General features: G+C 47.4%; 1 protein-coding gene across 1 annotated transcript in view; it reads left to right on the top strand.

The window, feature by feature from the left end:
* The first annotated feature begins 45 nt into the window (after positions 1-45).
* The window catches only part of LOC121459641 (TBC1 domain family member 10A), a 34,506-nt gene continuing 7,924 nt past the window's right edge, over positions 46-26,627 (top strand). Inside the window, exons 1-3 of the mRNA XM_041669554.1 lie at positions 46-320; positions 22,112-22,211; positions 26,234-26,341. Coding sequence (XP_041525488.1) covers positions 112-320; positions 22,112-22,211; positions 26,234-26,341 — 417 coding nt within the window. The 5' untranslated portion in view covers positions 46-111. The remainder of the gene's footprint in view (positions 321-22,111; positions 22,212-26,233; positions 26,342-26,627) is intronic.

The raw sequence follows: 26,627 nt of genomic DNA, 5'->3' as shown, positions 1-26,627 counted from the left end.
CCAGCTTTTCGGCAGCCAATGGGCGCGGTGCGTGGGCGGGGCGTCGGCAGCGTCGGCAGAGGCCGAGCGGCTGAGGTGGCCGCTGGCGCTCTGGTGGCGGGCGCGGCCGGGATGGCGAAGAGCAGCAGAGAGAATGGGCCGCGCGCGCCCGCAGCGGGCGGGAGCCTGTCCGGGACCCGGGAGAGCCTGGCCCAGGGCCCCGATGCCGCCACCGCCGACGAGCTCAGCTCTGTCGGCTCCGACTCGGAGGCCAACGGCTTCGCCGAGCGTCGCATCGACAAGTTCGGCTTCATCGTGGGTTCGCAGGGCGCCGAGGGCGCGTGAGTAGAGCTGGGGTCTGGGCCGGGCGCGGGACCAGCGCAGGCGTGGGCCTGACCCACCAACGTGTCTCCACTGCCCCATCCCCACGGACCCGCCCCAAGCGGAGTCTACTTCCTACCTACGTCGGACAGACAGGCCACCCCCTTCCTCCCGGTCCCCACGCCGGTAACCCCCTGATCGAATGATCTGCTCCCTCCAAGGGACTCACATTGCCCTCGCCACTGGGGGATAGCCACCAACACCACTAGACTCACACTAGGTCACCCTGGTCTTTAGGCTGATTGACTTTGCCACCCCCTGACATGCGCACAGATGGCTGTCCCATACTTTCCCCATAGCTGTTCTTCACCTCTCCCTTACCCCACAGAATCCTTGTCTCACCCCCTCAGGATCCCCATCCCAGGAAATCTTAGGTCGACTTCAGGACTCCCGACTGGCCCCACCCCAGGTCACACTAACCTTACATCACGATACGTAGACACGTTGACACTGGCCAGCTCACTCTCAGACCCGTCTTATCACCTACAGTTTCTTTCCATCATGGAAAGGTCAAAGAGTGTCTGTTTCTCTCTCACACACAAACCTTCTGCCAAAAGGCATCTTTGTCCATTGTCACAGGCAACAGGTGAGCAGACACTCCCCCTTCCTAGTAATTTTAGGGTGACAGCCCCTCAGCGCTAGGACTCCCTGTCAGCGTCATCACCATAGGAGCCAGCCAGCAGACTCCCAGGCTGCTGTGTGCATGCATACTTTCTTCCCAGCTCCAGATCTAGGGCAGGAGAAGGAGGGACACAGCAGGATCCCCACTCATGGGGCACCCCACCCTTGAGCATCCAAGCACCCCATTGACCCTTAGGGAAAGGTGAGCCAGTGGAGTAGCGCCTTCCCTCCAAGATGAGCATGCTGGACTATACAGCCGTCTGCCCCACAGAACCCCTGGAAGTCAGCCCTCTAGAGACTTGAGAGTCTAATGTGGTGGGCCCCTCAGGAAGATGGCCTCTAGATCCCACTTATATCCCAGTTGGCCTGTAGTGTGAGACTAGTGCCATACAGAGAGCTGACAAGCCTCCTCCCATAGTGAGTGTGCTTCCCAGTTTCTAGAGACCGTCACCAGGAGAGCCTTACTCCAGAATATATCCTCCCCCTCTTCTGACTAGGTGTGACTGCCCAAGGTGTCCCCAGCTATTCCTGGGATTTACAGAAGTACTTGACTATCTTAAGAAACGCATTCTGTAAAGCTGTCCCATATAAATGTCAGTTCCGTATTATCACAACTCCCCTCCCCTCCAAGAGTCTCTTATTCCCCAGGCCTCCTCCTCCTTAGGAGGAGAATCTTACAAATCCAGGCTTCTTCTGCCCTAGAAGGAGTTTCCTCCCACCCACTGGATCTGTCTCCACCACCCCCTCCAGACTTGCTCACATTAAGCTAAGCCTCGTCCAGTCCAAAACGAGGAGAACCCCTGATTCTCACCCTTCACCCTGACTCCGTCCTAGTTTCCTTGGTGTGAGCGTCATGTAGAGTGTATTTAGGGCACAGGCATCAGGGATCAGGGGCCTAGGGTGGTGAGGTCTTGGGGTAGGAAGGGATTCAGTTTTATTTGTGGGGTCTTGGAAGCAACAGCTTAGATTTACTGATACATTGTAAAGCATGAAAATTCTTCTTTCATGCCTATTGGGCATTTAACCAGATTTCAGGGTACAGGGCGATGCATAAAGTGAAAAAGGGCCAGACTTAGGGGTCATACTTGTTGGCTGTGTGACCTTGGGCAGATCTTGAATCCCTAACCTGTTTATTCAAGGGTAAAATTAATCCAATGATACTGAGAAAAATGAGAATCTAATACATGAAATCACCCAGCACTCTGCCTGGCACAAGTAATAGCCAAAGAAATAGCTTTCTTTCTCCTTCTAAGGGTCTGAGAAATGAAGAGAAAAATGAGGGCGTACCTCTGGTATTTGTGGGAAGAGTCGCCCAACGGGAGCACCTCCCTTTGGCTCTCATCCCCAACCAGGCAGCCAGATGTCTATCTTCTCCACCCTCCGACTACAAACCTGGGATGTGACTCTGCAGATGCCTTCCACATCTCCAGTGTCTGGGAGGCCACGGCTGAATGAAAGCCCCGATCTACTTCTGTCTCCCTGCCTGTCTCCCTTCAGCTTGTCGGTTAGCAAGATCTCTGGAATCAGAAAGCTTGGATCTTCCTTGTTTAGTTTCTAAAAAAGCCAAAAGTAAGTCCCTGCCCAAGGCCATAGAGGGGAAGTTGTGGGAAGTTTCAGGGTGACCGCCCTGAACCTAGTCTCGTGGTTGAGGGCTAGGAGTCCATGTGCCATCCCAGAGAAGTGAAACATTAGCACAAAGGTCCTGCAGTGGAGATGATGGGGACTCTGTCTCCAGATTAAAGGTCCATTTCAGACACTCTGGGTCAAAGGTTGTCTCAATATAGGTTAGTTTTGGTAGTTGCCAAGGGCTGTGGGAATGGGAAAGAATTCAGAGGCTTCCTCATTCTGATGTCTGTTGCATTTTGGCCTAAAGGATATAATAAAATTGTAGGCTAAGCTGCAATGGATCTTAAGAAGATTGTCCAGTATAGCCTGTGTCCAGAAGATAAAACATGCTAGAGAAGCAAAAACTTGCTTAATATGCTTAAGTTCACTTAGCATATTACAGCAGAACTAGAATTTGGATCCAGGATGTTAGAATCCAAGGTCAGGATCGGCTTCACCATCCATAATTGTGGCCCTTCATCCCCAGTAGGAAATCAGTTGGCAGGCAGGCAGGAAGGTAAAACTGAAGATAACTCACAGGAATCTGCCTGCCATCACCTTTCCTTGCTTCCTCCGCACTCCTTACACTCTTGACAGTGTAGGAGGCTAACAGGAATGGCCAGAAAGGAAAAGAGTGTGTTGTCATTAGTCTAATTGGTTTAGGACTGGACCAACCAGCCTTGTTCACCTCTTTCTCTCCTCAGGTCTGCGGTGGAATAAATGCTACATATGTATTAATTAAATGCTGTACTGATAGATGTACCAAGTCAGAAAACTAGACGTGAACTTAGAGGTGGCCACTGTCGTACAGATGAATGTGAAACAAGTATTAGCCCTGCTTTTTCCGTCTGGCCTAAACCAGAGTTCCCTGTGCTGTTGCACTTTTCCATCTTGTCATTCAGCCTGCTCTGGAGGGAACCGTTAGTGGAACTGAATTGTTCCCTGTCTTCTCTTGAGCAGTAGCCAAAGGGAAGAAAGCAACTAGCCCATGAATGACCCTGTGGGTGGCACAGTCACAGACAGAGGCCCTGGCAGCATTAGTTCTGGGTTAACCCAAGACTTAGCTGGGCAGTTAAAATCCTAGGAAGACCAGGTGTTCTGAGCAGGGAAGGGTGGGAAGGGAAGAGTGACGTTATCCTTCCGTCTCTTGAGGGGAAAGAGTGACCTGTCTGATGGTCCTTCTGCAGCTGAAAGTTGGTCAGGAGGGGGAAAGGGCATAAATTAAATCCCTGGTAGCTGGAGAGGTAAATCCCTAACCCTCCTCTCCTTTTTCCAAGTGATTGTCAGCACTTGCCTGAGGCTGGAGCGTCCCACCCTGCCTCAGTCTGCTCAGTATGTAGGCCAGATGAGTCAGGAGTTACACTCTTTGGGATCCTGTGGGCTTTGGCTTCCTGTTAGGGGAGCAAGTGATTTGAGCTGAGCTCAGGGAGAAACATCTGGAACAGCAGTATTGTCTTCTTTAATCCCTTGGTTCCCTCTACTTCTAGCCAATTATATCAGCCTAATGACTTTGGAAGTCATAGAACTGACTTAATTGGCATCCTTACAGATTGGTCTATGCCAGTTTTTGTTGAGGTGGGGCCAGGGCCCTTCTGGCAAGCTAGAGCCTGCCTCTGCTATACTGCCTCCACTGCCTTTTTTAGTGTGTAAGCTCAGACTCTCCACTTCTGTTGAGCTAGTACAGGTCCCAGGAGAGCATGGAGCTGGCAGTGAGTGGTCCCTGGGTCATCCATTTGAAAGAATACGACTGTACATGTGTGTACAGTCTTTGACTCCTGACCATGAGCCTTCTTATTTGTTTCTCATTTCCTTTTCTCAGCCTCTAAGGAAAATCCCGTTTAATGGTACTGTTCTAGAGCCTCAGACAAGATCTGACTTGGTAAAGGCTAAAGGAGGAGGCAGCTCACCAGCTGCCGTCCTGGGAAGGTGCCTGTGTGTCCACTCACTAGAAACCCTAAGCTGTGGGAAAGAGATAAGCGATGGAGCCTGCTTGATGTTTTGTCTTCCCAGCATCTGGCCTGAAACAGAACCTGGGAGTAGGGGACAACAATACCTGACTGAGGCTCAGTCACTCAGTCTGTTTACACCGGGATGCGGGGAAGAAGGTAGTCCTGGGCCCTCTCCTAATACAACCTCTGAAGTCTGGCTGTCTGTGTGACCTTGAACTTGCCGCCTCATTTCTGAACGTCAGAGTCTCACCCATGAAAAGATTATGCTAGTGCTGACTTCTGGGGATTGCTGTGAGGTTTAAATGAACTGCTGTGTGAAAAGAGCCTGGGACAGAGTAGGTGCTCAGTAATATTCTTTCCCCTTTTAAAGGTGAGTAGTTCCCACCTCTCAGGTCATAGTAAGGCCTTGCCCTATGGGCAAGACAAAGTCCTAATCAGGTGAACTTCACTTCCCTTGAAGGGGTGGTAGTGCCCATTCTGAACACAAGCACCTGAAGACCTCAGAAAAGAGTGCCCCAAATTTATCACATGACAAATCCTGAAGCAGCCAGACCAGTTTTCTTCTTCCAGTTGGGTTCCTTGAGGGGAATCCTAGAAGGGAGAAAATTGGCCTGGCTGCCCCACTGGCAAACCAGAACTCCTGCTTCAAAGCTCACTTAGCCAGGACTTTAGGGCAGCTGCCAGCTTGGGTTTCTCTGTTTCATCTTCCTTTTTCCACCTCTCCTGCCCCACACTACCCTACTCCTTGTCTAGCCCTGCAAAGGCCGGCACAGATTAGCTCTTTATTTCTGCTTAGGTAGTGAGGTAGCCCATGCGGGAGCCTGGGGAGCCAGCTAAAGGCTTCATTTTGCTAGCTTAGCCACTTTAGCAGTGAGCTTATTTCCAAAAAACTCTTGAATGCTTGCTCTGCCAGATGCTGTGATTGGATGAAGAACTGAACAAGACATCTCTGTCTTGTTGCCCTCAAGGAATTCAGACTGGTTGAAAGACAGAACCACAAACAAATCTTTGCAATGTTGAGTGATAAAGGCTGTAATTGAGGTGTGCAGCTGCTCTTAGTATCTACAGGAGGAAGCGGCAGCTTTGCCTACAGGAGCCTATGAAGAAGTGCCATTTGATCCCAGCACTCAGAAGGGACAAGACAAGCAGGGTCTTTTCATTGGATGGAAAGGACTTATGTGCAACATTCCACCCAAAAGCCAGCTCTTTGAGAAGTATATAATTTGCTAAGAGCAGTGGTGGCAGGCAAGATAGAAGCAGGGTTAGGCTGGAAAAGAGGTTAGACAGACAGTTAAGTTAGCCTTGAATGCCAGCCTGAGTCCTCCTGTGTCCCAGAGGTTGTTGAAGATGACAGAAAGAGGAGCTGGATCACAGGTGGTGAAATTGTCATGAGAATCCAAGATAGGCCAAAGGATCTATGGTGGGACTTGGAAGAGGGAGGAAGAGACTGGCAAGTCATTAGAGCTTGGACTGTGGCTAACCCTGAGAGTGACAGAGGTGGAAAGGCCTCTTACACGGCCTATTCCGGAGCCTTTGCAGTGGGCTGCTGCTGATTTGCCTTTGTCATATCCCCAAGGTGCATAGCTTGGCTGGAATGCCCAGGGCACATCAAGGGGTTCTTTGTCTCTCTCTAGCAGGACAGAGAGTTGGCTGACCTGGCTGGAGGAGGCGGAAGGGTGAGTAACACTGAGCTTTATAGTTGCTGCCTGGTAAACAAATTGGATGGTATGAAAAGCTACAAGGAGAGCCAAGCTTCTCTCCAAGGAGCTAGGAATGAGTCTGAGGACATAGAAATCCTTACCTTAAGGTAGCATGGCAGCTGGGACAGGGGACTTGGCTCTCGGCCTAGTGTAAACTGATCAAGGGGAGGAGGATGACAGCCAGGGGTTAGTCTGATTTCATGGAGTATCTTGATTTTCTTCCAACTGGTGCCTTAGCTGGGACAGGTGAGTACAGTGTCTATGAGAGGCAGTCTTAGAGATTAGAGATTCTGGCTGGAAGCATAAGGCTACAGAATGGGGAAAGTACTCTTAACTCAGCACAGGTGTATGAGGGTGTTGGTGCCAGTTTTCCAATTGATTTCTGTGGTTTATGGCTTAAGCATGTTTCCTAATTCAATCACAGGCTAGTTCCCTGCTTTTTATCCAGCATTTACTGTATGTATAGCCCTGTGTCAGCTTCCAGATAGAAACCAGTCTTACTTTCAAATGACTTATAGTCTAACCGGGAAGTCGCACATTAGACAAGTGGTTACAGGTGCAGCTATGCAAAGGCTTGTGAGGCTCAAATAAAATAACTGGGTTAGGAACACAGTGCAAACAAAGGCGTCTGAGCAGGGCTCAAAAGACCCAAGTCCTGGTCTCCCCTGAGTTACTAAGTAGCTGTGTGGCCTTGAGAAGGCTGCTTGGTCTTTTTTTTGTTGTTGTTGTTGTTGTTGATTTTTATTGAGTTCTACATTTTTCTCTGCTCCCTTCCCTGCCTCTCCCCTCCCCTTCAACCCCCTTCCAAGGTCCCCATGCTCTCAATTTACTCAGGATATCTTGTCTTTTTCTACTTCCCAGATAGATTAGATCCATGTATGTCTCTCTTAGAGTTCTCATTGTTGTCTAGGTTCTCTGGAATTGTGGTTTGTAGGCTGGTTTTCTTTGCTTTATGTTTTAAAACCACTTTGAGTGAGTACATATGATAGTTGTCTTTCTGGATCTGAGTTACCTCACTCAAAATGATGTTTTCTAGTTCCATCCATTTGCCTGCAAATTTCAAGATGTTGTTATTTTTTCTGCTGTGTAGTACTCCGTTGTGTAAATGTACCACATTTTTCTTATCCATTCTTTGGTCGAGGAGCATTTAGGTTCTGTGTTCATGCTATGACAAATAATATTGCTATGAACATAGTTGAGCACATGTCCTTGTGGCATGGTTGAGCATCCTTTGGATATATATCCAAAAGTGGTATTGCTGGGTCTTGAGGAAGGTTGTTTCCCAATTTTCTGAGAAATCACCACACTGATATCCAAAGGGGTTGTACCAGCTTGCACTCCCACTAGCAGTGCAGGAGTGTTCCCTTTTCCCCACAACCTCTCCAGCATAAGTTGTCTTCAGTGTTTTTGATCTTTGCCATTCTTAAGGTGTAAGATGGAATCCCAGAGTTGTTTTGATTTGCATTTCTCTGATGGCTAAGGATGTTGAGCATTTCCTTAAGTGTCTTTCAGCCATTTTAGATTCCTCTGTTGCAAGTTCTCTGTTTAGGTCTGTACTCCATTCTTTATTGGATTATTTGTTCTTTTGATGACCAATTTCTTGAATTCTTTGTGTATTTTGGAGATCAGACTTCTGTCTAATGTGGGATTGATGAAGATTTTTTCCCATTCTGTAGGCTGTCATTTTGTCTTGTTGACCGTGTCCTTTGCTTTACAGAAGCTTTTTAGTTTCAGCAGGTCCCATTTATTAATTGTTTCTCTCAATATCTGTGCTCCTGGGGTTATATTTAGGAAGTGATCTCATGTGCCAATGTGTTCAAGTGTACTTCCCACTTTCTCTTCTATGAGGTTTTCAGTGTGGCTGGCTTTATGTTGAGGTCTTTGATCCATTTGGACTTGAGTTTTGTGCATGGTGATAGATATGGGTCTATTTTCATTTTTCTACATGTTGATATCCAGTTTGCCAGCACCATTTGTTAAATATGCTTTCATTTTTCCATTTGATATTTTTTGCTTTTTGTCAAAAATCAGGTGTTCAAAAGTATGTGGATTAATATCCAGGTCTTCGATTCAGTTCCATTGGTCCTCCTGCCTGTTTTTATGCCAATATCAGGCTGTTTTCAATACTGTAGCTCTGTAGTAGAGTTTGAAGTCAGGGATTGTGATGCCTCCAGAAATTCTTTCATTGTACAGGATTGTTTTGGCTATCCTGGATTTTTTGCTTTTTTTCTTTTAATTAATTAATTAATTAATTAATTATGTATACAATGTTCTGTCTGTGTGTATGCCTGCAGGCCAGGAGAGGGCACCAGACCTCATTGCAGATGGTTGTGAGCCACCATGTGGTTGCTGGGAATTGAACTCAGGACCTTTGGAAGAGCAGGCAATGCTCTTAACCGCTGAGCCATCTCTCCAACCCCGATTTTTTGCTTTTCCATATGAAGTTGAGTACTGTTCTTTCAAGGTCTGTGAAGAATTTTGCTGGATATTGCATTGAATCTGTAGATTGCTTTTGGTAAGATTGCCATTTTTACTATGTTAATTCTACCTACCCAAGAGCATGGGAGATTTTTCCACTTTCTGGTGTCTTCTTCAATTTCTTTCTTCAAAGATTTAAAGTTCTTGTCACACAAGTCTTCCACTTGTTTGGTTAGAGTTACTTCGAGATATTTTATGCTATTTGTTGCTATTGTGAAGGGTGATGTTTCTCTGGTTTCTTTCTCAGCCCATTTATCATCTGTGTACAGGAGGGCTACTGATTTTTTTGAGTTAATCTTGGATCCTGTTACATTACTGAGTGTTTATGAGTTGTAGAAGTTCCTTGGTAGAATTTTGGGGTTGCTTATGTAAACTATCATATCATCAGCTGCTTGGCCTTTCTAAACCTCAGTTTACCTGCAGAGAAAATAGAGCTCATCTATTCAAACATTCTGAGAAATGGCCTTGGAAAAATGCTTTGGTAGGTAGCCTCAACACCAGGGGTCATTGTGGCACATTCCACAGAAGCCAGCACTTCCAGCATACTTTGTTCCTCTTGGATGAGCTTTGTGCACTGAACCAATGGTCCTCATGTGTGTGGAGATGTATTCAGATGGAAGGAAGCTTTATTTCTTTTTTTAAATCAGATTCATCTCTTTTTTTTTCTTTTTCTTTTTTTTTCTTTTTTTTCATCTCTTTTTTAATTTTAAAAAGAGCTTTTAGTCTTTGAGGTTATGATATAATTACATCATTTCTCTTTTCCTTTCTTCCCTCCAAACCCTCACACACACACCCACTCTTTACTCAGATTTATGGCCTCTTTTTTGTTTTGTTTTTTTTTTTGTTTTTCAAGACAGAATTTCTCTATATAATATCCTTGGCTGTCCTGGAACTCACTCTGTAGACCAAGCTGGCCTTGAACTCAGAGATCCACCTGCTTCTGCCTCCTGAGTGCTGGGATTAAAGGCATACACCACCATTGCCCAGCTCAAGACAGGGTGTTTGTGTTTATCTTTGGAGCCTGTCCTAGAACTCAATCTATAGATCAGGCTGGCTTTGAACTCACAGAGATCCTCCTGCCTCTGTCTCCCAAATGCTCAGATTAAAGGTGTGCGCCACCACTGCCTGGCTATGGCCTCTTCTTTAGTTGTCCCTCATGTGCAGTCGTGTGTGTGTTTATTCCTAACTATATAAATACAGCCTTCACAGTCAGTATAATGTTACTTGTATATATAGTTTTCAGGGCTTATCATTTGGTATTGGATAACCAATAGATGAGCTCTTGTCAGGGAAGACTATTTGTCCCAGTCTTCTACTCTCATCCTTAATTGTCTGTGGCTCTTTGTTAGGGATGGGTTCCCGTGTGCTTTCCTTCTTCACGTTAGCACACCTGTTAGTGTCAGTACCAGCCTAGTTCAGGTCGTGTTTAGGCAGCATGTTGGTGAGACCTCCTGGGTCTATTTATTTATTTTTGAGACAGTGTCTTCCTATGTAGCTCTGGCCAGCCTGAACCCTTATGTAAACCAGGCCAGTATTGAGCTCAGGGAGATCGGCCTAATTCTGCCTTCTAAGTGCTGCGATTAAAGGCCTGTGTCACTATGCTGAGCTTTATCTTTTTCGTCTCTGGTAACCATTATGGGAGCAATGGGAAATTGATGGAGTAATGGAAATTGTCTTGTTTATAGGCAGGGAAACTGGCTGAACAAGGGATGGAACTGGGCCTGATATCTGGGGGTCTCAGTTTTCCATCCTACTAAAGCTGGTGATCGCCTTGTGGCCCCTTTTCCTGCCACAGTCTTAGGACTTCAGCCCAGCCCTAAATGTTTACTCTTCCTAACAGGTTTTCTGTGTTGTTTTGTAACTGAGTTGTTGCAAGGAATAGTACAACTCCTGTCCCATGTCTGCACACAAGGAATAGTACAACTCCTGTCCCATGTCTGCACACAAGGAATAGTACAACTCCTGTCCCATGTCTGCACACAAGGAATAGTACAACTCCTGTCCCATGTCTGCACACAAGGAATAGTACAACTCCTGTCCCATGTCTGCACACACACTGCCTTACTTGCACCCTGAAATGAGACAGAAAAGCTGGGTGTGAGGGAGCATAGGTTCCAGGAGCTCTTGCTCATTCTCAGTGCATCTGGCCCTGGACACTGTGTGCACAGAACAATCTTCCTAGTCTGCCCCCGGGAAGATGCTATTTTTTTCTTTTTCCTCCCTGTCTTGACTCACAGGGAAGGGCAACCTAGACTCGGGTCTGGAAGAGCCCAAGTTCAAGACACCAGCAGACTTAGCTTTCAGGCCTCCTCCTGACACTTTCCAGCCGTGTGACTTCTCTGGGCATTGGTGGCAGTGGAAGAGGATCTTAGGAGGAGGATGTTTAAAAAGCACCCAGCACATGTGTCCCTCGTGTGCGCAGCTCACTCGTCCATGGTCTTGGGGGTAAGGCAGGAGCCAGTTCTACTCAGCTTGAGGTCAGGAGTTCCCTGACCAATCAGGGCAGGTTGGGAATTCCCCCATTAGTTCCTTATTGAGTCGTTTGCAGCAAGGCCCTCTGACAGCCCTGACTCTAGGTCTGCTTTTCTTTCTATGTGGCCTGTGAAGAAAAAACAGAAGTGAGAGAGGAGGTAGGCTTACTTCAGGGCAGTGTGTGGCAGAGGGCTGCCTGGGTCCTGTGTCCTCCTAGGGCCATCCAGTAATCTCCTGAGGAAGAGTGCAGGTTTGCTTCATAATTGCCATCAGCACTCTCCCTCTTTGTGCCTTGTGGACTTTTGTCCTGTTTTCCTGGCATGCCTAGGTGACCCCTCCATTCTCTCGCCATTGTTACCTAATGCCATTTCACAGAGGAGCTTGCGTGGTAGCCTTGTCACTTGTCTCTTCTGACTTATGTTGTAGGGAACGGCGGGCTGTGTCCCGCCACCCGGCTAGCTTTATACCCGAAATAATTACACAAAAACTGTATTCTTTTAAACACTGCTTGGCCCATTAGTTCCAGCCTCTTATTGGCTAGCTCTTACATATTGATCTAACCCATTTCTAATAATCTGTGTAGCCCACGAGGTGGCTTACCAGGGAAGATCTTAACTTGTGTCTGTCTGGAGTGGGAGAATCATGGTGACCCCTTGACTCAGCTTCTTTCTCCCAGCATTCTGTTCTGTTTACTTCACCCACCTAAGGGCTGGCCTATCAAATGGGCCAAGGCAGTTTCTTTATTAATTAACCAATGAAAGCAACAGATTAGAAAGAAATCACTCCCACATCAGACTTAATTCTGGGAGATGGGTTATCATTATAACCCTGATTTTACATCGGCAGAAGCCTCATCCCAGAGAGCTAAAGTGACTGGCAAAGTGTTGCACTGCTTGTGAGTGGGAGTTCATTGAGCGCTAATTTCCTGGGGCCAAAGTTTGTGTGCATCTCACTGAGTGCTGCAGTGGGGTGGCATAGTCAGAGAAGAGCAGAGGGCCTACCCTCACCTGCCAGGGATTGCTTGCCATATACCCTGGGCAGTGATTAGCTTGCTGAAAGTCTGAGTTTTCTCATCTGCCCAGTGGGACTGGTAATTGGAGAATGCATCTCATGGACTTTGTTATCAGGGTTAAATGAAATGATGTCAATTGGATGCTGAGCGGTGTCTGGTGCTTAGCAAGTGCCTGGTAAGTGTTATTACAGACTTCAGTCAAGTTAATTGAATAGAACTATAATGTTGTAAAAGGCCATCTTCAAGCAGATCTGAGCTCAGCCCTCTGCTAGCCTTCAAGATCCAGAGCTGTGTTAGGCTGGAGAGGGCATACTCTTACTGTGCATCTGCCTGGTCTCAAGGCAGTCAGTTTTCCCAGCTTGTTGCTGAGAACTCAGACCTGAGGTCACAAAGGAAATCGTTCACCTTGTGTTGATCAAGTAAGTGCCAGCTAGGTACTAGGTAATGGTCTTAGCCTGAGACGCACTGTAGAGTATGACCTGATGGGCTCGCTAGGAGCATACCTCCTCAAGGAATGCTGCCTCAGCAGAGCAGAGGTCAGGTGGGAAGCTGGACCTGCTCTGCTGGACTGCTCACATTCCCCACACAAGCCATGCCCTTCCTGTTAACTTGCGCTTGTGCATACTGGGCTTTCTGCCTGCTATGTTCTTTCCCCCTTTCTCAGCCTAGCCACTTCCTGTCAGCCTTCAAACCTCAGTTTAAAAGTCAGCTCCCCAAACGTCTCCACCCTCACCCCGGGGCTTCTTGCAGATTCCTAGCACCTTTCCCAAGCTCTGTGCCCTCTTTTCAGTGTGTATGAGTTATTTATCCACCCAGCTGCTTCTGCACCATTGGCTTCTGCAAAGGCAGAGTATGTATTCTATTCATCTTTCCTGTAAGGCTCTGGAGAGAAGTGTATGGAGTGAAATGTGCTGATTGTGCAGTGCCTGGAGCAGTTAGAGGCAATACAGAAAGGAGAGGCAGTTTTGGATGAGATCTTCAGTGGTCAGTAGGAGCCAGGTAGAAGTGGAGGGCGGCTGAGAGAAGTGGCTCAGGGAGGGGGCACCTAGAGTAAAAGTAGGAGAGAGAGGAGTCATGTGCAAAGGACAGGAGGATTGGAGAACCAGGGGCTACAATTTTTGTTGTAGATGGGGGCAATAGGGAGCCAGGAAGTTTCAGAAGGAGGGCCCTTGTGAACACAGTGAGTCAGGATAGTAGGTGAGAGCTAACAGTTTGGTAAGGATGGTCTAGGGAGTCACACGTGGATCAGGGTGGACTCTGGGCGTCTACAAGGGAGATTGTGAGCTAAGTGCTCAGTCACAAGCAGAAAATGTCCAACACCACTCTGCCTGAGCACAGCTAGGTTTTGGGAAAGTGGTGGCTTCTGTTAAGAAGAGCCTCCACAGCTTCCTGTAGTTGTCAGGGAGAGCTGCCCTGGGCATTCTGCTATCTGTGCCCTCCCCAGCTTAGTGGACTAAAAGATGATTCCTTGAGTTTTGGAGTCTGCAAAACAGAACAGGGTGGAGCTGAGTAGAGTGGAGAGCTGGGCAGAGGCCAGGATGCCGAGGCCAGTGAAGGGTGGAGAGAACCTGTTTACCATTGTGCACTGACCCAGAGCCGGAAGGAGCAGAGCCAGTAAGTGCCTCATGGGATAGAGAGGTTGGTCCAGAACTCACTGCCACTGGGAGTGAGGGAGAGTGAAGCAAGCCAGACTCTCTCACCCAGACAGGAGCCACTGCCAGCCAGCTCCAAGGCAGAGAGACCAGACCACAGGAGGGAGCACTAGGCTGCTACAGATATCACCTTTTCCCTGCCACCCACAGCATGTCCTTGGGCAAGTCACTTACCCTCTGGACACCAGACCTCCCCAGCTGTCTGGGAAGGGTGTTCTTTTTGTTTTGTTTGTTGCTGTTTTGTTTTGTTTTTTTGTTTTGTTTTTTGTTACAGGGTTTCTCTGTCTAACAATGCTGGCTGTCCTGGAACTCACTTTGTAGACCAGGCTGGCCTTGAATTCACAGAGAACCATCCACCTGCCTCTGCCTCTGGGATTAAAGGCATGTGCCACCTGGAAAGGGTATTCTTAACTGTGTGATCTGTCGGGCCTGACTGTCAGCCATTTGCACACCCTTCCCTACCTTCTCCCATACTCTAGTTTCCCCTCCATTTCTATGAAACTGGCTGTAAAGCTATGTGTACTTTCAGGCATTACTACCTTTTAGAGTATGAACTCTAGAAGTTATCACCCAGTGTGTAGAGCAGGGCATCCTCTTTATCATATATCTTCCCAGCTCCCCTCTCTTCACGGTTAACCATATTTCTCTGCATATTTCTAATTCCCACACTTTGATTGGGATTTCCTCACGTGACCTTGTCTCTGTCCTAGAGGTGCAGGTGTGAAAGCTGTTTCATATTCTTCTCTTTCTTAACTTAAGTGGTAGGGAAGAGAAGGGAAAGGGAGTATGACAAAGACAATCTGTGTTTTGTGTGGGGTACTTATATCTATTAGGTTAGTGTCTGAGTGACAGTCTCCACTTACAGGCTATCTAATGTGGGCAGATTGCTTAACCATGCTGAATGGAGGTGATAAGAACCGTTTCCAGGGGGAAATGTGTACCCTGTAGTGGCTCAGCAGAGTTAGTACATGGGCAGCTCTTGAGGCATCTTTACAGTTGCTCCCTGGGCAGGTGACATTAGCCACCCTATTAGAAATGAGAAACAGGGAGCTTAGAGGATGGAGAAGCAGAGCCCTTCTTTCTTTCTCATAGCTGAAACGTGATAGATGCAGCCGGTGGTGACACACACCAGTAATCCCAGCACTCAGGAGACAGGAGCAGGTGGATCTCTGTGAGTTCGAGGCCATCCTGTTTTACAGAGTAAGTTCCAGGATAGCCAAGACTGTTTCACAGAGTAACCCTGCCTTGAGCCCCCACCCCCCAAAATAAAGTGATAGATGCCAGGAACTATAGTTCATGTGTCATAGAATAAATGACATCATCTCGTGGACCTCTGTGGCTTTCTACGTAAAATGAGGATGATCTTGTCCTGCCTGTGTCCAGGAGCTGCATTTGGGGACTAGTTAGAAGAGAAAATGAGTGTGAAAGTTATATTTTCAAATACAAGTTGTGAACTGGCTGCCATTTTCTGACTATCCACAGTGTGTGTTTATTCTTCATTGCAGTCCTGGGTAATACAAGGTGTGTATGTGGTCCCTCTAAAGATGAAGTAGTGCTGGGGATGCAGCTCGGCAAAGACTGCCTTTTTACATCATACACAAGGCCCAGGGGTGATGTAGCCGGAGCTGAGCAGGTTGGGGGAAGCTCCAGCTCATGGTGTCCAGCGAACAGATGGAGGAACTGTAATGCATTCCTAGGTGGGTTGACTTGAGGGGTGTCCCGTTTAGTATCCCTGATGAGGGAGATGAAAAGCACGAGTCCTGTGATCTGTGACTTCAGTAAGTATGTCTGCTTAGGGTTCAGGGAGTGCAGCTTGTAGGAGGGGAACCAAGGTGTATCTTCCACATAGGATATAAGGGTTCTAGGCATGTGCAGTACCTTACTGAGTTTGCCGGGCCAGGGGATTGAGAACAGAAGTCTAAAAGGACTAGGGAGAGAAACTTCAGGAACCTTAGGAAGTGGGCTTGTCGCTCTGAGCTTTTGGAAGCCTCTAACTTCTGAGTTTTGGGAGGGCTTGCAGAGAGTGGGGTATGTGAAGTGTCGCTGCCACCTTGGGCCATAGGATGGCACAGCACAGCTAGGTCTGAGAGTCTGGGAGCCTGGCAGGATCTGTAGTCAGTTACCACCTTTGTCTCTGAGTTGCCCTTCTCCTATTGGCAAACAGCAAATCGCCTAAGCATAGCATCTCCTGCTGAGGTTGTACTTGCCAGCAATGCCTGTCCATCCTATTGACCTTGCTGGGCAGTGTTACACATAGGCTGACTGACTCTCATTATAGCTGTAAGAACACAGGCAGGAGACGGACTTCTCCAGGGGCCTGTGGGCCAGATAAAACCATGCATCATCTGGAACAGGGTCTGGTTTCCCCACAGACTCCCATAGGGAGTCAGCGTCAGTGCATGAGTTACTGTGGCAGAGGAGAAGCTCTGGTCAGCCATCTACTTTCTAACTATGTGACTTTGCCTAAGCGTTTCTGATCTGGTCCACTCTCCTTATTGCCCAAATGGAAATTATAGTTAATCTGTTAGGGCTCCTTTTCGTTGAACATTAGAGAGACAAAGACAGTTACTGTAGGTAGAAGTGCCTTGTATATGCCTGAATATAATATATATGGAAGTTATGATGTCAGAGAAAATCAGGAGTAGGAGTTACTGCATAAGTGAGACCTGATTCAACCAGCAGTGGATAACACTAAGCAGTATGAGCAAACCCACACTGTAATGAACATTCATTTCAGATGTAATGTCTCCATCCATTCATGTAGTTACTGGAGTCCGTTCCAGAGGATTATATGTAACTTTAAAGAGTCTTTTTTTGAGCCAGGCGGGGTGGCACATGCCTTTAATCCCAGTACTCGGGAGGCAGAGGCAGGTGGATCTCTGTGAGTTTGATGCCAGCCTGGTCTTCAGAGCAAGTTCCAGGATTAGCTCCAAAGCTACAAGAAACTCTGTCTCAAAAACAAAACAAGTTTTTTTTTTTTTTTTTTTTTTTAAAAAAAAAACTCAGGAGGCAGAGCAGGTACGTCTCTGAGTTCAAGCCAGCCTGGTCTACAGAGTAAGTTCCAGGACAACCAGGATTACACAGAGAAACCGTATCTCAAAAACCCAAAAATAAATAAATGATTCTTTATTAAAACTTTGTGTGTGTGCATACGCACACTTACATGTGTGCAGAGGTCTAAGGAAAACAGACCTCAGGGGTCAAACTCTGGTTGTCAAGCTTGGAGGCAAGTACCTTCAGCCACTGAATCATCTCACTGTCCTGAAAGTGGCTTTTTGATTGTTTGGGTCTTAGTCTGTAGTCCAGGCTAGCCTCAAACTCACGACACTCCTTCTGTCTCAACTTTCCAGGTGCTGGGATGTATGCCATTATGCCCAGCCTACCTAACTTAAAAAAACTGACTGAAATTGATTTGAAAATCAGAGTGCATATTTCTTCATGTAAGGGAAACTTCTTTCATAAAACATTTCAGTTATATGAATGTATACTTAATATAGAATGTGGGTCTTACCGTGGGCCTCAGTTTAAAGTCTGAGAAACAGTGTTGCAAGCCAGATGAAGGTCTGCAAGTTGCACACACAGATGGTCAGGCTGTGAGGATACTGAGGGTTTGGCCTCTAGATGTGTAGGACTATAGCATAAAGGTCAAAAACATGGCTGTGGAGTCACGCAGCCCTTTGTTTCGTTTCAATTTTACTTCTTACAGTTGTGCATGTAGGTCTGGTATTCTGTTGTTAATGGAGAGAGTGACATTGTCCTGGGGTACATGTGATAAACACATGAAATCCTGAGACAGAATTAGTTAAGTAGTAAGTGATGTATAAATGCTAACTACTGTTGTTGTTGGGGGTTTTGATGGTATATGAGGCCCTGGTGCTGACAGAGAAGAGAGAAGAGAGAGCATTTCAGACAAGAGTAGGTGAGTGGGTGACAAGGGATACGCTGTATGTGTCTGGTATAAGAGGGCGCGAGCACTGTAGCCCCAGAAGGTGGTGTTGAAATTAGAGGGAGGAGATACCAGGAAATTTCTGTCCTAGCTGGGGAAAGAACATTTAGCAGTAGAACCTGTTCAGCAGTAGGATGGCTGCCATAGAGATAAGCACTAGCCCGTGCCGTCCCAGTAAAAGCTGACCCCAGAGATTGCTCTTAGTAGGCTCTTTGGGTATTGAAACCCCCTCAGACCACCTTCAAGAAAGAGGATTGTTGCAGGGGCGGCCACTTGTTTGTCTCAGCTGCCCAGAACCAAAATAACCACACAGAAACTGCATTAATTAAAATACTGCTTGGCCCACTAGCTCTAACTTCTTACTGTAAGATGTAAGGCTAACTCTTACATCTCAGTTTAACCCATTTCTATTAATCTGTGTATCACCATGTGGCAGTGGCTTACCGGGAAAGATTTGGCATGTCTGTCTCTGGCGGCTCCATGGTGTCTCTCTCCTACTCCGCCTCTCTTCCTCTCAGCATTCAGTTCTGTCTTCCCCACCTACCTAGGTTCTGCCCTATCAACTAGGCCAAGGCAGTTTCTTTATTCATTAACCAATGAAAGCAACACACAAACAGAAGGACCTCCTACACCAGAGGGTTTTCTGGAAAGTGAGTGTGCTCCTGACCTGAAGCACCCCCACAGAGCATTTGGTCAGTTTCTCTCTCACTACTAGCAATTGGCTCATACACTCCACACTGTCAGGAGGGAGCCACCTTAGGGCCTTTATACCACCAAGCTGTTTAAAGCACTCCCAACCTCCCAGCTTCATCCCTCAGCTCCCCTCTTGGCATCCTTTTAAAGTCAATTTACAGTATCACCTGTACACATATCAAAGAAAACAAGCACAGAAAAGGAAGGGGACTAGCTTGTTGGCTTTTGTGTTTGTTTCGTTTTGTTTTGTTTTTAGTTTTTAGTTTTATTTACTGTGTATGAGTGTTTTGCCTGTATGTATGTCTATGTACCAGTGCCTGTGGAGGTCAGAAGAGGGCATCGGATCCTCTGGAACTGGAATTATAGACACCTGGTCGCTGTCATGTGAGTGCTGGGATCCAAACCCAGGTACTCTGGAAGAGCAGTCAGTATTCTTAACTGCTGAGCTATCTCTCCAGCCCTGGTGGGACTTGGTTGTTGTAGAAACCAGACATGCTTTTTAGGATCCTGACTGACACTACTGAAGGATCTTTAACCTGATTTTTAAAAAATGGACATCCTGTGTGGGAAGACATACCCACCTGTAGTTGGAAACCGTGCGGAGTGCTAGGGACAGCCAGGCCTCAGTGGCTGCCCTCCCAACCTCCAGATTAAGTTCTTTTACTGGAAGAGAAGCCATTTAAACGAGTATATTTCCTCAAAATTTCCCCAGTTCAAGGTTTTAAATTTAAAACAAATCTTCTATTTGATAGGCACATTGAGAGCAATAGCTGTTTGTCTTTCTGGAAACTTGCCTACAATCAGGGGTGTCTTAGAATCCAGGAAACATGACCTTTTGTTTTGTGCCCTGTTTGAATTCTGCGTTGCTGTTTGGCACTGGGGCTTTGAAACTGCCAAAGATATCATCTGGTATCAGCTGACAGAACTTTTAGCATGTTTGCCTGTGTTTGCAGTTGGGAGAATAGGTGTCCCTGAGGCCCTACAGTCACATTTTACCAACAAAAACCAGACCCCGGGATTGAGCTGGCATATAGGCAGGGATTTCATCTCAGGGGGATTCTTTGGCAACTAGCAGTTTCAGTTGTAAGTCTCATCTTCTTTGAACCTTAGTTTCCTATCTGCACAGAGGGCTGAATCAGATGTTATCACACCCATTACTGCTAGAACTTCCTGTTTTCTCATGGGCACCCTACCCTCGGTTTAGTTAACTAGAAGACCATCACTGACTTGTTGCCTAAGTGAATACTGTTGTTGGTATACAGGTCATTGTGGCGTGGGGTGTAGGGACCTTTGATGTTTGCTTCTTAGGTATTTGGGGTTTGCCTGAACATGTGTATCCTCTTGTTAATTATTTGACAGTTTTGTGTTCTCTCTCTCTCTAAAACTAACTCTCTCTGTCTCTCTGTCTCTCTCTCTGTCTCTCTGTCTCTCTCTCTCTCTCTCTCTCTCTCTCTCTCTCTCTCTCTCTCTTTGAGACAGGGTTTCCCTGTAACTTTGGAGCCTGTCCTGGAACTGTAGCCCAGGCTGCCTTGAACTCACAGAGATCCGTCTGGCCCTGCCTCCCAAGTGCTGGGATTAAAGGCGTGCGCCACCACCCTGACACTGCTTTGTTTTTACCCAAGAGAGAAAGAAAGTAACTTTGTGCCTTGGACCTGCCCTAGGTTGGAGAGACAGTTTAAGGCACAGTGACTAGTGTCAGTGTGTTAAGAGGCCCGGTTTTTTGTTTTTAATCCTAGGCAAATTCTATTCCAAGGCTGAGTTCAGGCTCAGTTCCCCAGATAAAGCTCACTAAACAAGAGGACTTGCCTTTTGGCATCCTGGAGGCCTCAGCTCTGCCAGGGCCCCTCCCTCTGCACTTGCAACCAGTAAAAGTCACAGCAACATATTTCCTTCCGGCATAGAGGATCAGAAACTCCAGCTCTGGGCCAGGCCCAGCTCTACCATGTCCTGTTACTGAGAGCTCCCCAGAGCTGACTCAAGTCCTCCTACCCTGTGCCCCTTTCAGGGCAGTCAATAGGACTGAATGCCAGCTTTGGGCTGTGTAGGGTCTGACTTGGAATTGAGTCCAGGTTCCTCACTGATTTTCTGTCTGACTCTGAGCAGGATACCCTCCCTGGGTATGTTAGCTTCTCTGTGCCTGTTTCCTCGTCTGTATTTAATCCTTTCTTAATACTGTAAAGTACTTAATTTTTTAATGATTTTTTAAAATTTTATTTTATGTGCACTGGTGTTTTGCTTGCCTGTATGTCTGTGTGAGGGTGTTGGATCCCCTGGAACTGGAACTACAGAGAGTTGTGAAGTGCCATATGGGTGCTGGGAATTAAATCGGGGTCCTCTGGAAGAACAGTCAGTGCTCTTAACCACTGGCTGAGCCATCTCTCCAGCCCCCAAGTACTTTCAGTTTTTGTTTTTATTTTGTTTTGTTTTTTTTGACAGGATGTCATGTTTCCCAGGCTGGCCTTAAACTTCTGCCTCTGCCAGGATTATGCCCAGTTTATAAAATACTACTTTTTTTTTTTCTGGAGGTACTAAGAATTGAACACAGTGCTTGGCACATGCTAGGCATCCACTCTATCACTGAGCTACAAATCATCAGACCAAGTACCACTTTCTTACTTGGGGAATTGGGGGGAACTTCACAAAAACACAACAAAGAAATGTAAGATTTTAATAAGCTAGTACTTTAAAATGCACTTAAGGAAACTGTGTGTGTGTGTGACAGAGTTGTACATGTACATTTGTGTTACATGTTTGTCTGCTTTGCCGTGACTCTGTAGGCCGGATAAGAAATCATATGTACAATGCCTGTATTATAAATATAGTTTCCTTCTTTTCTCTGTTTTTGAGAGTTCTGTGAACTTGTGGGTCTCCAGGGCTTATTCTCTGAGGAAGCTTACTCAGTTACTGCTCTCCACATAAGACAGGGATTCCTCCCTCAACCCACCTCTGCCTGCTTTGGTGTTGATCTGCTTGGGCTGATCCTCGGCACCCATCAAATGTCAACTCTACAAGGGGTCTGGGAACAAGAATCTGCTTAGCCTGCCCAGAACTGACACAGCTGCTCAGTCAGTAGGTGCACAAATATAGAAGGTGGCATTTGAAGGACTTTGAAGTGTCTGTATGGTTTTAATAGGTGGAGACCACTTGGGGAGCATTCCTGCCAAGGGGTTGGCCTGAGGAGAGGTTGAGAGGTGGGAAAGAGCGAGCGTATAATTGGGAAAAGTCTGAGTAATGAGTTTGGCTCAGGTGAAAAGGTGAGCATGATATTTCTGTACTTGCTTGACTAGTTTTTGCATCCAGCTTCACTCTTACATGCTGGCCCCTGAAGAGCTTATTTACTAAGGCAGGCCTGAGACAGGAATGTTTGACTTCAGTGCACAGAGGCATACATCAGCCTTTGACCCGGAGAGGCAAGGTGTCCCTGATCCCTTGACACATCGGGAGAGTAGGCACCTGCACCTGTTGTATCTGGCCTGCGACGTTTGTGCTCATCTGTAGCAGGGCATCATGAGTCTGCAGACCTGAAGGAGGTCGAGAGGCAGAGTGCAGTGGACTACAGGGCTGGCCAAAGCCAGGGCCTTTGCTTGTCTTGACACATCTGATACCCTGCCCTGCATCCACAGGCTGGAGGAAGTTCCCCTGGAGGTGCTGAGGCAGAGGGAGTCCAAGTGGCTGGACATGCTCAACAACTGGGACAAATGGATGGCCAAGAAGCACAAAAAGGTAAGGGGCCTGGCCTTGCGCAGTCTGAGGGGAGAGGGAAAGGGGGGATGAACTTCATCTTTATAGCAAAATGGGGCTTCTCCAACTGCCAGACTGCCTTAGGGGTCCTCTATTGGTCAGGTGGGGAGTAAACCTGGCTTTAGGACTGGGACAGAGTTAGGACTTGGCATCTGACTTCAGCGAAGAGCTGCACAGAACTTTGTCCTGGAGTTAAACCTCAGAGCCGCTCTGTAGCCAACAGCCCTCATTGGTAATTTTGCTTTACACCTGGCAGAAGAAGGGCTGAGGAGCTTCCTAATTTTAATGCAGCTAACTTGTGGGAGCATTTTTTGGGTTCATGTCTTGAGTGCAATAATCTAGCTGACACCCTGATGAAGTTAGTATTAGCAACACGCTTGCTTTACTAATGACCTAAGAGTCAAGATTTGAAGCCAGGCAGCAAGCTTTAGTGTCTGCACTGTTGACCCCCACAGTAAGGGCCTTCTTCACCACCAAGACAAGTTGATGATTTTCCTCTTGTCTCCTGGCCAGAGTGAAAAGAAAGAAAAGTAACCCTATAATTTACAAGTAGTGTTACAGAAATGAGAATACCCATTCTCTGTCTATTTAGACTGTCCTTAGGTATAGACTTGGTCCACCTATGGGAACATCATACTCAATTACCTTTCTGAAGTGTGTGTGTCAATGTCCTTGGGAGCCCTTTGCAGAGTTTAATCTCTGCCTGGCCTCTCGTGACCACAGTCTGTGCAAATTCCCAATCTACAAAGTTAGCTCACTGCTTCCTGTCACCAGCTGACACACTTGTCTGTTGGCCCAGAGCTGCAAGTCTGGAGAGAGTGTGGGCTCAGTCTCACGTGTGTCCTCACGCGTGAGCTATGGAATTTAGGACAAGTCGTCTCCCTCTCCTCAGACTCAGAGCCCTTAGTCTAGTGGGAGTGCTAAGCCTTTTTATGAGGATCCTTACAAGGTGGTAACAGGAAGTACTTCACATGCTGCCAAGCGGGAGAGGCTCATCCAGGCTGGGGCTCTTTCTTGCTATTCTGTGTAGGGTTGGGAGTAGAGTTCAGTAATAGAATACGTGCTTAGCATGTGCAAGGAAAGAAAGAATATTCCCCTCCCTTCTCCTTCTTTCACCCCCCCCCCGAGAGAGAGAGAGAGAGAGAGAGTGTGTGTGTATGTGTGTGTTGCTCTATAAACCAGGCTAGTCTCCATCTTGCTGTAATTCTTCTAAGTGCTGGGATTATCACCATACCTGATAAACTCAGTATTTTTAGGACACTTATTCTCCAGTTGTTCCCTGGCTAACTTTGGGGCACTACCTTATCTTCCCTGCAGTTCTTACCCTGAGCTGTAGCTAGCTCTGTACCTCTTTTGTAGCTGTGGGGACCTTCTCTAGTAGATCACCCTGAAACCCTTCCTTTTCCCTTTGACTTCCCTGGCACTGTGGGTAGAGCCAAGGGCTGCCTTTGCCCAGCAGAGGCCTTCAGAGACATGCTTTAGCCTATGATACTCAGAAACCCAAACCAAGACTGCTGCCTCAGCTGTGGCCACATCGGGCTCTGCTTGGGTAACTCCTGCCTGGCTCTGGAAGCATGGATTCTTCCACTCAGGAAGTCATGTCACAGGAAGGGTAATAACCATTCTGGGAAGTGGGCTCAGACTCAGCATTTCTCCTGGATTCATCCTTAGTCCTGCTAGGAGGATGCCTCCTCCACCTCCCAGTTGTGCTCAGGACAGAAGTGAAAGGGAGTCAGGACTTTGCCCTCCCAGAGTTCAGCAGGCAAGGGTGTGGCTTCACTTAGCTGTCATTGATGACCCCCTTCAAGTTTGCCATAGAGACTGGCAATCTTTTGAGTATTCTGGCCATACTTCCTCGTGTGTTATCCTAACTCATTCTGTCCGTCCTCCCTAAGGCAGGCTGATGACCATCTCCAGTACCTTTGTGTTCAATTGTAGGGATCTGGAAAAGGCTGGATGTGCACTTGACTCTCCATTTCCTGCCCTCGCCCTGGTGTCTATGGGAGCATCACAGTAGGCTGAGTGCGTCCAGGACTGTCCTGCAGCAGGCATGTGTGATGGGCTGAGAGAAGGTTGTCTTATGCTGACTTTGCCCAAGTGTGGGAGCTTGAAGGACCTGTGGCTCTGCACTGTCCTATGTCCCACTGCCAAAGCCTGCCAAAAGTGGCTTCCTTAAGGTGACCCTTGTCCCACAGCAACAGGAAATTGTCCCCAGTGTCTATGCAGTTCTCTTCCGCTCCCTTCTCTCCCAGTTTTCAAGCTGTCAGAAGCCCCAGCTTGGCTCTTTTGAGTAGCCAGCTGCTATTCCTTACTGACTGCATTCTACAGCCTGGTGTCTGTCTCCTTCCTGGTCCTTAAGTTGCTCTTAACTCTAGAAACTTTCCTTTTACTTATGCTCGTCATCAGGAAGGCCAGCCACTTTGCAACCCTCTTGTGAGGCTTTAAATGTGAGCAGCTGAATCCCTTGGCGTTTCTGTGCCAAGTGCCTTTCTGGGATGGTGGTGGAGAGAAAGCCCCACACACACTAAGCACATTTCTCCTCTAAAGGAAATTCGTCAAGCTTCCACAGAAACATGTAATGTTATTCAGATATTAAAGCAGGTAAGAAGTGGCTGGTCCAAGGGTAGTGTGGGATTCAAACCCACATCAGGTGTTCTCATGCCACAAGCACTGGTCCCCTTGATCTCAGGCCAGGCTGCTTAGTGCAGGGGTGAAGGAGGGTCACTGCCTCTCGACCCTATCCTTTCTGCCATCACCCCACAAACTCAGGCCCTCTTTGCCCCTTTGCGCTCACCTGACTGATAGGTCAGACAGCTACCCTGAAAACTTCTTTTGGGGATCAAGCCCAGGAGGAGCCTACTTCCTTTCGCCTATAGATTTCTGAGGGACCAGTGGGGTAGGAAGTACACAGGGTTGGGTCCCTCCAGCCTGTGTGGCACAGTGTAGAGGTGGTAGGGTTTCTGAGCCTGTGCTAATAAGAGTTTTCCCTGTTCTGAGGAAAGATATTGTTCTTTGTTTTCAAATTTTCATGTAAGTATATATTTATTGTACATTGAGCATATTCCTATCTGTATCCCTTTCCTCTCTCCTTCCCTTTAATATCTTTTGTTCCCTTAAATAGTTCTGTGTCTTCTTCAAAGGCATGATAGTAGGCTGGCCATGGTAGCACATGTGTTAGCCTGTGGATCTCTGTGAGTTCAAGGCCAGCCTGGTCTACACAGCAAGTTCCTGGCTAGCCTCCCTCTGCCTCCCAAGTGTTGGGATTCAAGGTGTACAAGTGAAAATGAGAACATGACACTTTAAGGTATGGTTGAGGAGGTTTCTATTGTAGATATGAGGGAGAGAACAGCCAAAGGCATCTGGAAGAATCCAGAACAGGGAAAGAAAGAAAAAGACTGAACATGGCCAGCAGACTGGACTGGGCAGTGAGAGGGAGGGACGACCTAGAGAGGAGACCAGGAACCAAGAGCAGAGGACTGAAATGACAGGATTGCACAGAAAAGAGAAGCTGGGGGAAGAGAAGAGAAGCCTTGGACTGGAGAAGGTAGGGATGTAGTGAGAAGAGCTAAGAGAGCCACAGACAGGTACTGAGTGAGCCTGGAGCCCTGCATTCACTTATAGGCTAATAGGCACCACAGTTAGCCATTTGTCCCAGATCTTTGAGTCTTAACAGTATGTCCCATTATGCTTGGCTTCTTCTTTGTAAGTGGGTTTGATGTCTGCAGGGGATCCCAGAACCAATCTCCCATGGTTACTGACAGTTGACTGTAGTTGTGGGGTCCAGAAGTCCCTGTGTTGCCATTAGAGAATGTGCACTTTGCCATTACCTGGTGGCAGCATGTCTAATCGCAGTCCCCATTCCCGCCATGGGCTCTGCATTGCAGGGTAGGAAAACCCTCAGTCCCTTTCTGCTCTTGTGTGAATGCTCACTGAAGGACCACCAAGCCTTGGCAGAGGAGCTGCTAGGGTGGATGCTTGGGCACAGCTGTCTTTTTGACTTTCAGATTCGTCTTCGGTGCCAGAAGGGCATCCCACCTTCTCTGCGGGGACGGGCTTGGCAGTACCTGTCAGGAGGCAAGGTGAAACTTCAGCAGAACCCTGGAAAATTCGATGTGAGTTTTCTTTCCTTTACTTCGTCTGCCTGTTGTGTCTCTGGATTGGGCATCTCCCCTGGCAGTGGATCTCCCATGTGCTGCCCTAGGCTTCAGCAAGATGGACAATTGGCAGGACTTCTACTCACAACCTGACTGCTCAAGACCCAGATTGGCCCAGTCACTGAACCACATCTCCTGGGGGCTGTTGTTCAGCTAAGATTCTACCCTTAGCAGGCCTAGTGGAATGAACTTCATTACAGCTCTGCACCCTATTCTAGCCCTTTCTCTCGGCAGTTACTCAAGT

Source organism: Microtus oregoni, unplaced genomic scaffold (genome assembly GCF_018167655.1).
Source record: "Microtus oregoni isolate MIOR12 unplaced genomic scaffold, Mior012 000019F_ref0000042, whole genome shotgun sequence".
Taxonomy (NCBI): Eukaryota; Metazoa; Chordata; class Mammalia; order Rodentia; family Cricetidae; genus Microtus; species Microtus oregoni.
This window is presented reverse-complemented; position numbering and strand designations above follow the sequence as displayed.